This window comes from Hipposideros armiger, unplaced genomic scaffold, assembly GCF_001890085.2.
Source record: "Hipposideros armiger isolate ML-2016 unplaced genomic scaffold, ASM189008v1 scaffold_205, whole genome shotgun sequence".
NCBI lineage: Eukaryota > Metazoa > Chordata > Mammalia > Chiroptera > Hipposideridae > Hipposideros > Hipposideros armiger.
This window is the reverse complement of record NW_017731555.1, coordinates 690711-704759: the sequence shown is the minus strand read 5'-3', so window position 1 is coordinate 704759 and position 14049 is coordinate 690711. Positions and strand designations below refer to the sequence as shown.

At 34.6% G+C, this 14049-nt stretch overlaps 1 protein-coding gene across 2 annotated transcripts in view; it reads right to left on the bottom strand.

The window, feature by feature from the left end:
* Nucleotides 1-14049, bottom strand: part of ATF2 (activating transcription factor 2) — a 71650-nt gene that overhangs the window by 21913 nt on the left and 35688 nt on the right. For both annotated transcript variants that reach the window (XM_019653719.1, XM_019653720.1), the window contains 3 exons: nucleotides 13294-13472; nucleotides 12564-12678; nucleotides 10201-10287 (listed from right to left, as the gene is read on the bottom strand). In XM_019653719.1, the coding sequence (XP_019509264.1) occupies nucleotides 10201-10287; nucleotides 12564-12678; nucleotides 13294-13472 (381 nt within the window). The remainder of the gene's footprint in view (nucleotides 1-10200; nucleotides 10288-12563; nucleotides 12679-13293; nucleotides 13473-14049) is intronic.

Genomic DNA, 14049 nt, shown 5'->3' with positions numbered 1-14049 from the left:
GTACTACTTAGTGAATTGCGAACAGCACCATGTTAAATCCTATCACTGGTTGGTATACATATGTATGCTATATACATATTTGTGTACATGATATATACAGCTGAGACGACACTTTATGTTCAGAATTTAACTCTGCCTCAAATTATCTGTGTGACTCTGAACAAATCATTTAATCTTTGAGTCTCAGTTTTCTTATCTGTAAACCTGGGAATAATAACAAATTTCTCGCAGGGTTAAGGTAAAAATTAAGTATAACATGTAAAACTACCTTACTCATAAAAAGATGTCTCCAATGTCATCTTCCTTATTTTTTCAAAAATAGCTATCGAGGCCTAAATTTTCTTAGTATGGGTGTGGGGGTGGAGATGCCAAAGAATCAGCAGATTTCCTACAATTTTGTTTTCAAAATGTCATCTTAAGCACTGAATTAGCCTCAGACATTTTTATTATGTAAAATATAGTCTCAAGACCACATCATACACTGTATCTTTCAGAATCCAGATAAAAGAAGATTCCTGGTTCCTTTCTTATTTTTCTCCTTTTTTTAAAAACAAGCAGAAATAACATTAGGGGCCAAGACACAGGAAATTAGGACACTCATAAATGATGGAATAATGTGGAAGTGGATGAATTGAAACTAAAATTAGGTAAGTGACCAAAGCAGTAGTTGGCTATAATCAGGTAGGAAGACTTAGGCTAAATGGTCAAAGAACAATTAACAGTTAGAAAGATAAGAGTTTGCAAGTGTGGATCATATAAACAGAACAAAGGAGGAGAATCTGGGGAGGTGGTCACTCTGCATAATTATTTTTTTAAAACAGAATGTTAGACATCAAAATATAATGAACGGTACCCAGTTTCTACTGTTAGATTAGGGTCTTCATTCCTGGATATAAAATGTACATAAATATAAGTAGCGGTTGAGATGTGAAGCTTGGTAAATTGTGTTGGTAAAACATTTTTAAGTCCTTTGGTAGAAAACATCATAGAATTGAAGAGCATTTAAAGTTTTATAGTGAAGAGCTTAACTCTTAGAATTAATGAAATATAGTAACTGCACATAGGGGAGTTTGAAGTACATAAACATCACTCTCTTGAATAATCTTTAGTAGGGCAAGTTACTACCTTACAGCGCACTTAAAAGCAGCATCAGTATTCATTCATTATCCTCTCTTGACTGCCCTAGGGTATACAGTACTCATCCAGTGAAGAAACTCTAATGTTTGCTTCATGCTGTTACATTGATTACAATGGATCTGACTTGGAAAGTGTGCCACTGGGTACAAAATTTAAGAAAAAGATTCTCAAGGGTTAATTAACACTGCTATGAAATGCAGATTTAAAAATAAGCAATAAATATACATATATACTAAAAAAACTTGAATAGATTAGGTGAAAAAGTTGTCACTAAATATGATTCATATAAATTTTACAATTAATATAAAGATATCTACAATCCACTTGTATAGGTTGCTAGACATATTTTTAAAGGACAAATACTTTGGTTCAAAAAAATTAATGAAAACCTAAGTACAATGGGAATTTATTTTACAATATAATTTTTAAGTTAGCAGGGGTATTGGAAATCAATAATCCAATCACCATCTTACGAATAAACTAAGGCCCAAAGAGTAAGTTACGTACTTCCCAGAATCATAGAGTGAGTGAGAAGCAGAGCTAGAACAAGAAATTTTGTCTGTGGACTCCAAGTTCATTGAACATGTTTTAAATGCAAGTTTTTCCAAACTAGAGCTTTTGTCTAATATTAAGTATACTAAGTATACTAGTAATTGGTAAGAGTATTAGACCTTGGTGAATACATTACTAAGATCAAAATTTCTCTCAACAGAGAAATTTAGTAAGTAAAAGAAGATTTGAGTATTTAACAAAATTAAGATTTAAAAGGTCTATATTCTCAACATGTATAATAAAACGTAGGCATAATTCTAAACTCAAGTATGTACATTGTTTGAAAGAAAAATAAAATATATTTCTAAGCAGACTAGTGTTTTAATGTTTAGAATTTTTAGCAACCTAACATTCAACTCCTCTACTGAAAACTTTTTTTCTTAGAGAGATATAGACTGAATTAAAGGGTGAATAGTCTGTTGTGCTGATCAATTTGACATATTCATTTAAGAGCTAATGTGCTAAAAATAATTTTTTATTTTTATTCAAATTCTATATTATATGTTGCACCCTTGAAAACAAATTTTATCACATCTATCAGAACTTAGTAGGAACAAACTACTCTATCAGAGTTCAAAGAAAAAATATAATGTTCTCTAGAAACAATTTATGAAAAAGTCAGATCCATATTTCATACGTGCCACAAAAGCTCATCAGAGTAATAACCCTCCTTCTCCTGGGTGTTATCCTACCATCTGCTGCTCTATTACTTATCTTTATTTTGCAACTAATTAACAGCATAATCTTCTAAATTCAGCAAGTTAATTATCATTATTGTGGTCTTTGCAGCATCATCAGTCCTTATGAAGTCTTGTCTCCCCACCCCCAGAGAACATATGAAAATGAAGTAGGTTGGGAGAGAGTCTGTTTCTTTGGAGTGGGCTCATTAGGTGTTTGCTGATTAGCTTGGCATGCAGAGGCAGGTCAGAAGAATTCTGCTGAACATGAGGTTCCATGCAGGGCCCAACGAAGTTAATGTAGGTTTCTGAACATTTGCCAAGATGCCCTCTGTCAGCTCTCAGTAGAAACCCCCTGCAGAAAACCTACTGGCTACCCACTGTGTGCAAAGATACTTCTCAGTTTGTCACACAAGTCTTACAGGAATGATGCTGAAGGAGGCTACTTAAATACTTTACTAAATCTTCTTAAATAAAACTAGATGATTAACATTCAGGACATTTACTTTTTGATTACGAATATCACGTAAGAAAATTGTTTTCTTAGAAGAATAACACGGACAGTAAATACCTATGATTTATGTGCTTAATGACAAACAAAACCCCTCAACTTAAATTTGGTGAGATCCAGTGCAATTTTGTAGAAAATAGAGCCTATGAATTTTTCTGTAGTATTAGAAAGTACTAGATAATTATATAATGTCTAATCACTATCCTGTACTCCTGAAATTCATACAAAATAATGTTGAATGTCACCATAATTGAAAATTTAAAAAAGGGGGGGAAGGTGAAGGGGAATAAGAGGTTCAAACTTCCAGGTATAAAACAAGTAAGTCATGGTGGTGTAACGTACAACATGGGGAATATAGTCAATAATATTGAGATAGCATAGTGTCAGATGGTTGCTGGATTTATTATGGTGATCACTTCTTTAGGTATATAAATATTGAATAACTAAAGTGTATACCTGAAACTAATATAATACTGTATGTTAGCTATATTTTAATAAAAATCTTAAAAACAAATAAAAGTTTTCTCTACAAAAAGTACTAGATAGTCTTATATCTGTGGATTACCACCTAAAATTTTTTTGCCATGCTGTTACTTTTCCAAAGACTTATTTTAAAGTTCTTAAAATTTAAAAAAAAAAGAAAAAAGCAAGCTTGCTTTGAAGAAATTTCTTTAGCGGAAAAAGATCTTATTTCACTATTTATAGGGGACACACAAACACAATGCACATATAATATCTTCCTGCAAGCAATGGGCATCTGAAGGTCAGTTTCTCTTCAGCTGTAGTGTGCTACTCATTGTATGTGTTGCAATGCTGCCATTTCTCTTACATTATTTTTTAACCATAGGTGATTTTAGCAGAATGACCACTGCTACACTATTTAGCATGTCATTAATAGACTGACCACAAAGGTCAAATAAATCCTTAAGAGAGATGCAAAACCAAACATGGAGGATGTTTTAAATATTTTCAGAGAGCTTAAAACAACAACAAAGCAAAATCCAACTGAAGCAGTGAAAGAAGAAATTATAAGTTTCACTGAGAGGCTGCAGACTGACGAACAGTCATAAAAATTATTTAAAGTTTAATGTGAATCTAGATGTAAGCTGGGAGCTACTCATTTGGAAAGCATAGATTTGGAGTTCTATCACTGATGGAGAAGAGTATAAAGTACTGTGATCACTTGTCTGGTCACTAAGCAATTTCTGTATACTGGGATATGAACGTCCTTCATTTGGGATGATACAATTATTTCTTCATTTGTATGTCTTTTTATTTTTAGCCCCCTTAAAGCTTAAAAAAGTAAATCAATGACAATAACATTTTAATTCAAATTTAGAAATAATCTGTACCTATTTGGTATTTTATGTTCTAAAAGTACCTAAAATAACTTGCCACATAGAATAGCAGATTACCCTTGGATTACAATTTAAAATATTTAAGAGACTGATTTATTCCGGTGATTTTAGCTGAAGAACAAAGATAATCTTACTTAGCCTCTAAATCATACAGGAATGTTAAAGAAAACCAAGCATCATTATATCTATAACTTAATTAAATTTAAGGGTTATTAAAGTACTTGGGAAAGTTTCTTAGATAACTGAGGTACTATAGAGAAAACAGGATATATTAAGTTTAAAATGAAGTTTAAGATGTTTAATATTAATTATATTATAAGCCCTTTAAAAGTGTTAATTATGTAGTTAGATTTGTAAATAGGCCTTGAGAACTATGGAAAAATGTAGCTTTTAAGTCTGTAACTTAAAAAAAATCTAATATTATTTTTAAAAAGTAGTCCCTCACTAATGGTTTTGGTACACAAATCACCATATCAAAGATATCAAAAAATCAAAAACAAAAAAACACCTCATTAATATGATATAAACCTGTTGGTACAGGTTGAAAAAAAAATCAATGGCCTTCTTAAAGGTAAGACTTTTTTTTACTCTTTTGATGATCACTGGAACATATGCAAAAAATAAATAAATAAATAAAAGAAATCTCAGAATTTAATATAACATGTGCCGAATTTCTTGGTATCCAAGAAATGTTACATAAATAACAATTGATAGAAATAATTGCTAAATGACACTGAAGCGAAACATATAAACATGAATTAAACTAAAAAAACCCACTCTTTCTGGTTATTCCCTAAGGTTGATAATTTGTTTTGAACTTCTAATAATATATCAGTATAGTTGATGTTGATGAAAATGACATGCAAGCAACTAAAAATTCTTGAATCAAACAGATACAAAAATAAGGTTTATTCTATGTAACTTACTAAGACAGTAAAAATAGACTATAATACTTGATGAAAATATAAAACCAATAGTGAAGGGTGAAATAAAATAATTTCTGTACAACAACAAAAAAATCCCAATTAACCAGAGTTCCTTTAGCATTCCAGGCAATTGGTCTTTTGTTACCAGTTCATGTTACTTGGATAGCATGGCATCATCTATTGTTTTCACAAATGAGCGAAATAGCTATATTAGAAAATGGAAACACAGGGGCCAACCCAATGGCTCAGTTGGTTAAGAGTTAGCTTAAAGAGTGTGAGCTCTGAGCAACAGGGTCACCGGTTCGATTCCCACATGTGCCAGTGATGCTGTGTCCGAGCTGAGCTGCTGCTGCGCTGCTAACAGGTGGGAGGATGGCTCAGTTGGTGAGAGTACATGGTCCTAACAACAAGACTGCCTGGGGCTGGCCAGGTGGCGCATTGGTTGGGAGCTGGCTTGGGATGCCAGAGGGCCCTGGTTCAAATCCCACATATAAGGGTTGGTGACACTGCCCTCTACGGCTAAGATGCTGAGCGGCAGCTCAACTTGGAGCTGGGCTGCCATGAGTCGTAGGCGACGGTGTAGGCTGCAACCCTTGCTGCTGTGGGTTGCCATGGGCTGCCATGTGTGGCCGGCAGCCGGCGTGAGCGGCCGGCAGCCACAGTGAGCGGCTGCCACAGTGAGTCCAGAAGCCGGCGACTGATCTGCTTCGCCCAGGAAGAGCGCAGTGATGGTGCCAAGTTGGGCCAGTGGGGCAACGTCCTCCACAGTTAGACTGAGGAGCAGGACGACGGCGACTTGTCTGTTCCCCTTCCCCCAATTCTCCAATAAAAATCTTTAAAAAAAAAAAAAGACTGCCTGTTCGATGGTGGGCTATGCCCGCCTGCAACTAAGAGATTGAACTCTGCACTTTGAGCTGAGCTGCCACTAGGATGGCTCAGTGGATAGAGCACAGAGCGTGTGCTCTTAACAAGGTTGCTGGTTCTACTCCCGCATGGGATGGTGGCTATGCCCACCCGCAGCTGAGATTGAACACAGCACCTTGAGTTTAGAGGCCACGAGCTGCTGACGGGAAGCCAGATAGTGACTGGCGCCCTCCACAACTAAGATTGAAGAACAACAACTTGGCTGATCCCCTTTCCCAATTCCCCAACACTCTTCCCCTCCGCCAATTTCCCAATTTTTAAAAAAAAAAAAAACAAGAAAAACATAGGACTATCAAATAAATCAAAGGTGGTATGTTACCAAACCACAATGTAATTAAAATAGAAATCAATAAGGAAAAGCCTCAAAATATTTGGAAATTGTACAACATACTTTTAAATAAATAACTGATAGCTCAAAGAAATCATGCGGGATATTAGCAAATAAATGATAATGAAAATATAGCAGATCAAAATTTGTGCACAGAGAGAAAAATATAGTTTTAAATGCTTATATTAGGAAGGTAAAAAGATTTAAATCAATAATCTAAGCTTCCACTTTAACAAACAAAAAAAGATAAGCAAATTAAACCCAATTAAGTGGGAGATAGAAAATATTAAAGATAACAGTAGTAATCAATGACAGTACAAATATGCCATTAAGAAAAATAAAGGCATATGTAACAAAAAATTTGTATCTAGTATATATAGAAAAAAAATCATATAACACAATAAAAGACAAGTAACCCAAATTAAAAATGGGCAAAAGATATCACAAATATGTCGGGCCAAATTGGAAATGCAAATTAAAATCACAAGATACTGCTATACACTCCTAGAATGTCTACAAGGAAAACAATAAAACCAAATGCTGGCAAAAATGTGGAAACAACTGGACTTTGCATGCACTGCTTGTGGGAATGTAAACCTTTGGAAAAAGCTCTCGCAGTTTCTAATAAAGTTAAATGTAAGTCTACCCTCTAAGAAAGCCTGCTCATTGGTAGATAGGCCAAACGAAAATATACGTCACAAAAAGTTATTTAAAAATGTGCATAGTAGCTTTAGTCACAATAGCTAAACACTAAAAGCCACGAAGTGTCCTTCAACAGTAGAATGGATGAAGAAATTATAGTGTATTCTATTCACACAATGGAACACTTCTCAGCAAAAAAAAAAGCAGTAAACTATGATACACTCAACAACTAGGATAAATCTCACAGACATATGCTTAGCTGGACACAAGTACATATATAGAACCCAGTTATATGAAGTTCTAGAACTAACTGCTGGTGACAAATATCGGGAATGGTTGGGGGAGGTGAACTGATTGGGAAGGAAAATAAAGATACTTTCTGGGTAGATGTTAATGTTCTACACCAACATAGGGGTGTAAGTTACATGAATGTACTTATTTATCAAAACTGTACAGTTACAATCGGTCCATTTCAATGTATGTAAATTTTACATTAAAGGCGGCCTATTTAAAAATAATTGAGTGGGAGTAGGGAGTGGTGTGAGGTATAGATAAAATAAGAATGGCAATTATATCGCTAATAATTGGAGCTGGGTGCTGGATACATGGGGGTTCATTATATTATACTGTTTACTTTGTATATGTTTGAAATTTTCCATAATGAAATGTTAAAAAAGGAAATAGACTGATTTCCAAGTCTTTTTATCTAATTAAAAATAGAACAATCTTATTTACTATCTCAGTAAAAATAGGCAATCATCTAAATATAGCTATTTCACATTAGCAAAATTCTAATAAGAAATTTATTTGGATTATTAAATTTAAGTGGGGCAATCTGTGACTCCCCATGCTATCTTGGGGGCCTTCAACCAATGATTGTTTTCCATACGTAAATTTGTGAAAGTTATAGCTTTGGTATTTTTTAATATGTAAGCATACAAAATATTTTTATTCTTATTAATTTCCTGGTGACTTAGCAAATGTTATTTAGGGAAGTGCTAGATATATAATAGTTTCTACAAATATGGCATACTCTTGTAAGCTGAGAGTGTTTCTTTATATCTGATTTGTTCATTTTGAATTAATGTGTAAGAAAAAAAGTCCACTGAGTATGCAAAAAATATTTTTAGGTGCAGTGTACAACAATATGATCTCTTTAACTCCTATTTCTACTCTACTCAGTTCTCACTAATTGAATTTTTCATCGCTATGATATGTTTAAAGTAAAAAGTGTAAAAAACATTCCCAGTGAAGCTTTTTGGCTATTAAGTGAAGAAGGTTCATTTTAGCATTTCCAAAATTTTGACCTAAACATGCTGCCATGTGAAAAATTTCCCTCTCAGGTTTCCAAGTTCTCCTGCCACAACCAATAACCAGCTAATTTTTATACTTGTCAACTACTGTTCATTCAGATGATGTGTAAGTTTCATTAGAAAATTACCACATGCCAATTTCAGATTGGTTATTTGCATTAATGGAGAATAGTAATAAAAATTTTTAAGCCTTGCAATACATAATGATTTTTGTGTGTACAAATTTATATTGTTAGTATACCACCTAGCATAGAACTGAAGCACATAATAGGTGCCTAATAACTATTTATCTGTTGATTTCCTAAGAATACATTCATTAGTTGGTGTTAAGAATTTGCCCTGAAGTATGTTAGACTGTAGAAGAAAGAAGTACACTGATTAAAAAAAGGTGATGATGCACAGAAGAGGCATTGTATTGTGTACCGCTTTTTGGAAAACCAGCCCCCTTGATGGCTGCCCTGCCAAGTTGGTTGTGGAGGGAAAGATTTTTCATTCCCATTCTGTAATTTCATGGGGGCCACAGCATCATGCAAGGGACCTCTGCTGGCATTCAATCTGGGATATCCTACTCCCTTCTTTTGGCATCTGGGCACTCTAAGGTCTTCCCAAAGCTGTGATGGAAACCCACGGCCCCAGTGTACAAGCTCAGCATAAAGAAACTGCTCTCTTTACCCTTACCCCACAAACCACAGAGAGCTTCTCCAAGAGAGTTAGTTTACCATAGTCCTGAGGCTTAGGGACAAGGAGCGGTGAAGCAAATAAAATACACCATGCACCGAGTTAGCTCAGTGATGTCCTTGAGCACACATAACAACTGCAAAACAATCCCAAAAAATATTCTTGGGGATTCCATCTGAAAGAGCATCATGAATTAACATTCATTAAAGGCCTTCTCAGGTCCTACCATCCTTTGTTTCAAAGATTCACAACTCAAGTAAGAAGACTAAATAGTGCTCTTCGTCCAAAGTCATGATTCAAAATTGTGGTTTTGTTATTCTTCAGCACAGGATTAATTATCACAAGGCCTCTTAGGGGATTCACTTATATATGGTATAGAGTTTACTGTCATTTTAAATAAAGACACTAGATGAAGTTTGAGGCATAAAAGGAGATAATTTATTTTAAAAAGCAGCAGTTTCAGTTCTTCTGCCAAGAAAATTAGCAAATTTATAGGATTTGGGGCTAAGAGAAACCCCAAACCCAGAAATCAAAATTAAATCCCTTTATTTTACAGATGACAAAACTGTGTCTCAGGAAAGTTAAAGTGGCTTAGTTAAGGGTAGTGACAGCAGAGTTAGGATTACAATTAAAATACATGTCTCCTGACTCTTAACTTATAGTTCATCCCTTAAACACTAATTTCTTAGTGTTCTAAAGAAAATAAAATTTTTCTTTATATATTAGTTGCAATGTTTATTAATGTGTGAACTATTTCAGAATTCTTGTCACTACTATTCTACAAATTTATATCACTGTTTAAAACCATTATTCATGTCAGCACTACCTTCAGGTTACAGCTAGTTTCAGCTGTAATATTCCTAGCCTCCACCAGGAGGAGAGTTTGTTTAAAAAGCAACAGCCAAAAGCCGGACAAATCAATGACAATTAGAAATTTACTCCCAATCCGTCCATTTATTTTAAAGCATCACCGTCTAGTCACCATGTTAATGAAAGCTTTCCTTTTCCAAATTTTCTGGTTCTTCTAATAGTGTAATGCAGTCCATAATTTTACAAAATGGGATCTAAATTGTGCATTTGAAGTGGACTTTAATGGAAAATACTAATTAAAAACAGGCTCAAGAAATGTACAGTACAAATTAAATCTTGTTTACCATTTTTGCTTCTGACTGTACTGGTTGAGGAGATGAAGGACCTGGAATTCCTGGAACACTAGGCACCATGGTGACTGGTCGGACGAGCTATGCAAAAGATAGTAAAAAAACAATTGCTAGACAATATATTTTAAATAAGATTTGTACTTTATTTGCAAAATGGCTACTATAATAATTTGAGACTTCAGAATCAGAAAACTGTATCTCTACTCTGAACCCTTATTGATCTTACATCCTGATTTATCCTTCAAAAGTTGTCAATTTCTCTGAGACATATGCTTCCCTAAACTTCTATTTCAAAATTTCCTTTTTTAAAGTTTCCTCCTTATAGAAACTCAATATTCAAAGTGATTGATCTGCAACTTCTCACAGATCTGTTGCACTTCCATTTTGATTGTGAAAGGGGAGAATGTCAAAACTTGTGACAACTAGACATAAAAAATAATTTCAAAAATGAACTGTGCTTTTCTAAAATATGTATAAACTTTTTGTTTCTTGCTTTTTTTAAAACCTAGTATCAACACCAATTAGTTATTGTATAAAGTATACCTCTTTTTAATTTCAGTTTCTGTCATCACAGTTACATTTAACAGGATAACTACACAATCTCAAGTACAAGGCAAGAATGTTATCCCCTCAAAAATATCCTCAGAAAACAGAAAGTAGTCGACTTATATTTGAGTCCTTCTAAAGTCTCTCAAATAATGTATTTTGAACAGTGAAGTTGTTTAAAGATCACATAATCTTGAACTAATTTCAATCAATGCTAATTCTGAATACTTAGATCACTCGGAAGAATTAGTTAATGAAAAAATATTTAACCTTAATTTTAGTAATATTCCTTGGGGTATAATCTCACCAAAAGTGTTAGATGTTGCTATTTTTTAAAAGTAATTTTTAAAAGCTATACAATATATGATTACATTGTCCTGATCAGAAGTCTCTATCCATAAGGTTAAAGAAGAAACTATCTTTTTATGATATGAGTTTTAGGGCTTGGGGTAAGATTTCCAGGAAGAGAATAGATTCAAAAAGTGTTACGTTGAAATTACTGAGGTAAAAGTGAAAATAATGTATTTTGGAAAATTGTGCCAGATGTCTTAAAAAGTGGTTCTGATGATGAAAATTTTAATGTTGAAAACACATTTGAATAAAATTGTTTTATGAAATGCGAGAATATGAAAAAAACATTATTTCTAACTTACATTATTCCAAAGAATGTGCTTTTAAAGATTCACTAAATTATTAAATATTACAAGTAGATATTAAACTACTGCCTATATCTTTAAAAATTTATGTAACTTAACATGCCCCTCAAAACACTTTTTTGGATTTTCTCATTAGGAAAGTGGGGGACTGACTATTGTTTTATATTTTTACACTGTTTAGATTTTCACATGCTTGCACCAGCAAAAAAATTCCATAAACCCGACCTGACCATAAAAATTCATAGAAAGTGTTTTAATAAACAATTTCTACACTAATCGAAATACCATGGAATTATCTGACAAGTGTTCTAGTATAAATATCTTCTTAAAAATAGAAATCTGGGGGCCGGCAAAGTGGCTCAGTTGGTTAAGAGTTGGCTTAAGAGTGCAAGCTCTGAGCAACAAGGCCGCCGATTCGATTCCCACATGGGCCAGCAATGCTGCGCCCGATCTGAGCTGTCGCTGAGCTGCCAACAGGCTCAGCTGGTGTAACAACAAGATTGCCTGTTTGATGGTGGGCTACGCCCACCCACAACTAAGACTGAACTCAGCACCTCGAGCTGAGCTGCCGCCTGGATGGCTCAGTGGATAGAAGGTGCACTCTTAACAACAAGGCTGCTGGTTCGACTCCCGCATGGGATGGTGGCTACGCCCTCCTACAACTAAGATTGAACATTGCACCTTGAGCGTAGAGGCCACAAGCTGCCGACGGGAAGTCAGATGGCGACTGGCGCCCTCCACAACGAAGACTGAAGAACAAGTTGGCTGGTCCCCTTCCCCAATTCCCCAACACTGTTCCCTTCCCCCAATTCCTCCAGTAAAATCTTTAAAAAAAAATAAAAATCTGTGTTAATATTTGAATTCTACAAATCTAGTCAAATTGAAATGGCTTGAATATGACTAAAGTTCTTAATATTAAAAATACGAGAAAAACAAGATTTTTGGAGGATGAAAAAATATTTTCTATCCAATTATGTTTGCCTTGAATGGTATATGTTATCATTATAAATATCAATGAGTAAATACTACTTGCCATTAATATTTTGTTGAATTCAGTTTCATAAACCAATCAAGCAGCCCCAAGTGTATTTTCTGATTACAAAGATCAGCATTGCTATAAAGAAAATATTTAAATAGTCTAAATTTCAAACTTACTGGAACTGCAGCTGGAACATGCACATTAGAACTTGTAATTGATGCAGGAATAGCAACAGGCATGGTTTGTCCATTGGGAAGATGTAACAGAAGAGGAAATGGGCCTGGTACAGGACTAAGAAAAACAAAAGAAGAGAAATTAAAGAAATCTGTATCAATTATCTCTAAAAATATGAGTATTTTTACTCCTATTACTGTACAATTAAAAACAAATTTTTTAACCAATGCAAATTGCAAAATTTAATTATTTTAAATTATATCTTAAATGCATAATGTATGTATCAGTGTATAAAAAAATGGAAAAAGTTACAGATTTACTTAGGACAATTTCCAATATGTTAAGTGAGAAAAATTCTTACCAGAAAGCTTTTGAGAACTACTTGTCTGAAAGAAATGTCATCTGGTGACAGAATAATTTTATGTGTTTTGTGTGAAACACATGAAAATAAGAGACCACCTTAAATTCACAGTCTATGTTGTTTTGTTTTTAAAATTAAGTTTTAAATATTTATTTTCTAATCTACTAGATAATATTTATATTTAACAAAGACCACCCAAGTACTTTATCCAAAAATCAAAGCATGCAGAATATGATTCGCTCACATACACAAACACACACACACAAAACTAAGGTCACAATTTTTGAATAATCAAATGTCTTAGAAAAAAATCATGACAACAAAAACATAACAATTCATAAATAGTTCAATGATTGGCCCAAATCACTCACACAATTGGCCTGTTGGAGGAGGGTGCCTGGGTGATTACAGTACTTGAGGTTGGTGAAGGTACTGCTTGCTGAATAATTACACTTGAGTCAGAACTTGTAAGCAGCACATTGGGAACCTGTAATGATGCTGGACGAACAATAGCTGATGTGGGCTGTGCCGTTTGTGCCAATGGTACTTCCTATTTAATAATGAGATAGAGAAAAAAGGGTGCAAAGTAAAAATGCAAGTCAATTCATGTACTTTAATGAACACAATATATAACACATTTCCAAAACATCCACAGGACAATACTTAATATTCCCCAAAGTAAAATAATATCTGAAGCTAATTAAAAGAAAATTTTGGAAGCAGCTTAAGGTTTCAAATGTAATGTTCATATTTTAATTTTAAAACATCTGAGTGGGGCCAAGTGGCACATTGGTTAAGAGCTGTCTTGGGATGCCAGAGGGCCCCGGTTAGGATCCCACATATGAGGGTCAGTGACACTGCCCTCTACAGCTAAGATGCTGAACGACAGCTCAACCTGGAGCTGGGCTGCCGTGAGTCTCCGGCGACAGCATAGGCTGCAGCCCCTGCTGCAGTGGGTTGCCATGGGCTACTGTGTGTAGCCAGCAGCCAGCGTGAGCAGCCAGCAGTCGCTGTGAGCAGCCGTCCAGAAGCCAGCGACTGGTCTGCCTCGCCTGGGAAGAGCGCAATGATGGTGCCAACTTGGGCCAGTGAAGCAACGTCCTCCACAACTAGACTGAAGAACAAAA